The sequence below is a fragment of the Nicotiana tabacum genome, chromosome 10, assembly GCF_000715075.1.
Source record: "Nicotiana tabacum cultivar K326 chromosome 10, ASM71507v2, whole genome shotgun sequence".
Lineage (NCBI taxonomy): Eukaryota > Viridiplantae > Streptophyta > Magnoliopsida > Solanales > Solanaceae > Nicotiana > Nicotiana tabacum.
Window position 1 is genome coordinate 117710209 of NC_134089.1, and position 4078 is coordinate 117714286.

General features: G+C 33.9%; 1 protein-coding gene across 1 annotated transcript; it reads left to right on the top strand.

Annotated features, from left to right (window-relative positions):
• Positions 1-560: 560 nt before the first annotated feature.
• LOC107759647 (bidirectional sugar transporter SWEET2) lies at positions 561-3352 on the top strand. Its single transcript, XM_016577633.2, has 7 exons — positions 561-765; positions 1700-1736; positions 1841-2066; positions 2179-2337; positions 2444-2563; positions 2713-2891; positions 3019-3352. The coding sequence occupies exons 1-6, from the start codon at positions 705-707 to the stop codon at positions 2821-2823; spliced, it is 714 nt and encodes a 237-aa protein (XP_016433119.1). The 5' UTR covers positions 561-704; the 3' UTR covers positions 2824-2891; positions 3019-3352.
• Positions 3353-4078: the final 726 nt, after the last annotated feature.

Consider the following 4078-nt stretch of genomic DNA (forward strand, 5'->3'; position numbering starts at 1 on the left):
TCCTTCACGGGAATGAATATCGTACATGTACCACCGAGGTACAAAAATGGATGAGATTTTCTTACTCTTAATTAAAGATCTTGGTTAGTATTCTTAAAATAAAAAAAAGTTCAGGTAACAAGTGCTTTTCCCTCAGTAAATTTCAGATATTAAATAATTAAATGATAACAAAAATATATCATACATGTAAATTTCTGCCAGCTATAATGTAGGGTTAGTGGGTGCTAGCAAATAATTGACCTGCAAGAGCCATTCGTAGCCAAGATTTTTTTAGTTTAAAATTTATGTACGAATAAAATATTTATATAACTTATAAGATAATTATAAATAAATATTTACAATAATTAGTAACTTGTATAAATAGTAGTAGTAATTAATTAGTTATAATAAATTAAACAACACTGATAGTGTAAAAGTTTTTACGCTATTAATCCCTAATTTCACCTTTTTCATGTAAAGAGACTTTAATATTTACTGTATGCAAATAATTTGAAGATTATTTTAGTCAGTTTAATGAAAATATCTAAGCTCTACAGTACGGCGTTACAGAAAAACAAGCTGAGGTACTAAACGTGGAAGTATAGTCTTCTTTGACAAGATTTTCCGTTTGCTATGGTGTAGCAACAGTACCGTGAAAGACAGTGAGTTGGGTTTTTCTCTTTGGAGATTTTTAAAGATTAAACTTTTGAGGTGTCAAAAATTTGATGGTTTCTTTAGTTTTGTCTCAAACTCTGGAAATTTGTAAAGATGTAGCTGGAATCGCCGGTACACCTCATTTTCTCTCTGTATTACTGCCTCTCTTTTCATTAAGATTTGGTCTTTTTGCAAACTTTTTCTTGCAATTTTCCCTGTTTGGATAGCTAGATGAGTCAATTAGAAGATAATTATGAAAAACTCGTTTGACAAAATGATCTTACTTTCTGGAAGATAAATAAAGATAGCAAAAGTGAACACCTTTAATTTGCTAATAGAATTGGTGAAGGTGTTTGCTTCGTTTTATAGTCCAAACTGGAAATTGTAGTTTAAAATATTTCATAGGCGTTGATCATCAATCTGCTAGTGTCTAGTGACATGAGTAACGTATGCTGTTAGTTTACATTACAGTCGTACATTATCGATATTGTTATGCTCTAAACCTCTGAATCTTTCCCATAATCCAAGGTTAAGCCAGCAAATTTTAGCCCGGTTTGCTGCCAGCTTTTGCTTAAGTACTTGTTCTATTAGTTCTTTCAAAAAGTGTGAGAAAAAAATGTGTGTGTGTGTATTATGTATATACATACCTATACCTTATTCAATAAGTGATTGGTACAATAAAGAAGTAATTTTTATGTTGTAATTTACAAAACTAAACTCTGATGAAAATATTATACATTAGTTTGATAGTGAGCAAACAGTGTTGTTCTGTAATGGTGTCTAACTTTTAGGCCTAAAGCAATCTTAGAAGCTCTATTTGAGCTAAAACTTTTTTTAGATTAAACACTTGATGAACTGGTTTTCATGAACGCATTGGAGTTCTATGCAATCCCTTAAAAATGAAATAGATTTTAAAGGAACAATGAGATAATACCCTATATTTCTTTAGCTCACTCGTCCGTTGCAAAAAAATTCCCTTTTTTCGCTAAAGGAGGTTAGCAAAGTTATTCTTGAGCTTTATAGAGACTGAGGAGAAATGATTACTAATCTTGGCTGCTTTTTTCAGGGAATATATTTGCTTTTGGATTGTTTCTGTCTCCAATGTGAGTTTTAAGCTTTGCATCCTTCGATTTGCTTTATCACACTTGTACAATGTAGAAAACAACGTTTACCACGTAGCTCATTATTCTTCTATGTTTATTTTCAGACCTACATTCAGGAGAGTAATCAGAAACCAATCGACCGAACAGTTCTCGGGGTTGCCATACTATAGTAACATATATGGGCTATTGAACTACTTGATCTGTGCCTGGTATGGCACACCTCTCATATCTCCTGACAATTTGTTGGTTACAACCGTCAATTCAGTTGGTGCTGTTTTTCAACTTGCCTACATTGTACTTTTTGTGATGTCTATAGAGAAAGAGAAAAAGGTTAAGAATCCTCTTTTGTATTTTGATTTAAAGCAGTTTTCAAGATTTTCAGATGTTGCACTTGTTTATATCTTAACATCTTAATTTATATGCCCATTGATGTTGTTTGTAGTTCAGGATGCTGGGATGGATACTCACAGTCTTTGGCCTATTCTCAATTATTGTAATTGGAAGCTTGCTTATACTTGACCTTCAAATCCGACGCATCATTATTGGCTCCCTGAGTTGTGCTTCCCTCATATCAATGTTTGCTTCCCCACTGTTTATTATTGTATGTATTATCGTTGACGTTCAGATTCTCTATGATTATTAATATCAAGTTCTTATTATCTTATATTGTTTTTTTCCACTGATTCACTGACTAACTCGTCTTCCAGAATCTGGTGATCAGGACCAGGAGCGTCGAATTCATGCCGTTTTACCTATCCCTCTCTACCTTCCTAATGAGTGCCTCTTTCTTTTTGTATGGAACTTTCAGTTTCGATCCTTTTATATATGTGAGTTTCTTTCTCCTCACTTACATTGTAGAAGGAGGGGAAAAAGGAAAGCGACCCTGGGCGTGATAGGCTCTTTTATTTATATAAAAGTACAAACGTTTTACCTTTTCTCTCGCCTGTCTCATGCATGGTTTCTACTTGGATTTCAGGTACCAAATGGCATAGGAATGGTTTTAGGAGTTGTACAATTGCTTTTATTTGCATATTACAGAAATTCTTCTAGAGGAGACTTTACTGAAGGCTTTATAGTGTCTTATTAGTGAACGTCTCAGAAAAAAATTAAAAAGAAAATAGTGTCTTATCCGTGAAAGAACACCTTGGCGGAAAGGTAAATGCTCGATCACTTAAGCATCTGTTTCATCCAAACAATCGAATACTAATAATCTCTAAATGTGCATATTGTTAAATAAGGAGTTTAGTTTCTGATTTGTATGTTTCCCTTTATTCTGTCCTAGGTGAGAATAGCGGGCACTAGATCGCGTGGAGAATGATGGAAATGCCAAGCTCAAGGTGATGGCAGTTCCTAGTCATTGAACGCCTTAAACTATACCTTGGTTCCTGAATAGTCTTATGTTTTTTGCATATATTCTGCAAAGTTGAAATCGGACAACTTTGTGGATCCGCAATTGCATATTTTTATCTTGTTCCTGTTTTCCTTTTAAACTCATTGTTCTGATATGGATGGAATGAAGACTCAGAATTACTTCAAAAACAAAGTAAATGATGGTAGCACATAAAATTGTGATTAAATTTTCACATTCTTTGTTCTACAAGGGACATAATGCTAAAGAAGCTGGTAGCAGTCTATATTATAGTATAAAACAGGGCCAAACTTAGGTGATGTGGCATCTCCACAAACTAGAAATCATTTTTTGATTTTTTTTTTTCTCCTGCTTTTTGGTTAATCCCATCACAGAAACTCCTTAAACAACTTACGTTGACCTTAGTGAAGGAACGCAACGGTACGGTTACGAAAAGAAACAAGGAATGTGACGATCTCTTGAAGAAGAAAAAAAGGATCCTAAAACTTTCTTACTTTCAAACCATTCCATTTATTACTTGAAAATGGTAAACTCTGCTTATGCAACCACATTCTCTCTTCTTCAGCAATTTTTGCCGTTACCTCCACGTCTATTTTTACATCATTAGCACACCTCTAATTCAAAGAATCAACCGGAGATGCTGAATTTTAACAATCATAGTCGGCCAAAGATGTATATGCTCACCTATTGCCTTTGTATTGGAAGGTGCAATTTTTGGTGTAAGCGAGACAATAAAGCTCTCAAAAGTGGGATGGCTATCTAAATATAGAAATAGCACATTCTGCAGAGAACAGCAACAAGGCGATGAAGACGGTAGAACCACTTGGACCATCACGCAGTTGGAATGATGCCTTTTAGGTTCATACGTACTGTCTTTTAAGATTTTTTTCCTTATAGTTTCTTTTTCTATATTATTTCTGATTCTTGTAGGGTGGATAATAACTGCAGTATTTATATTTTAGGCTCTTACGTA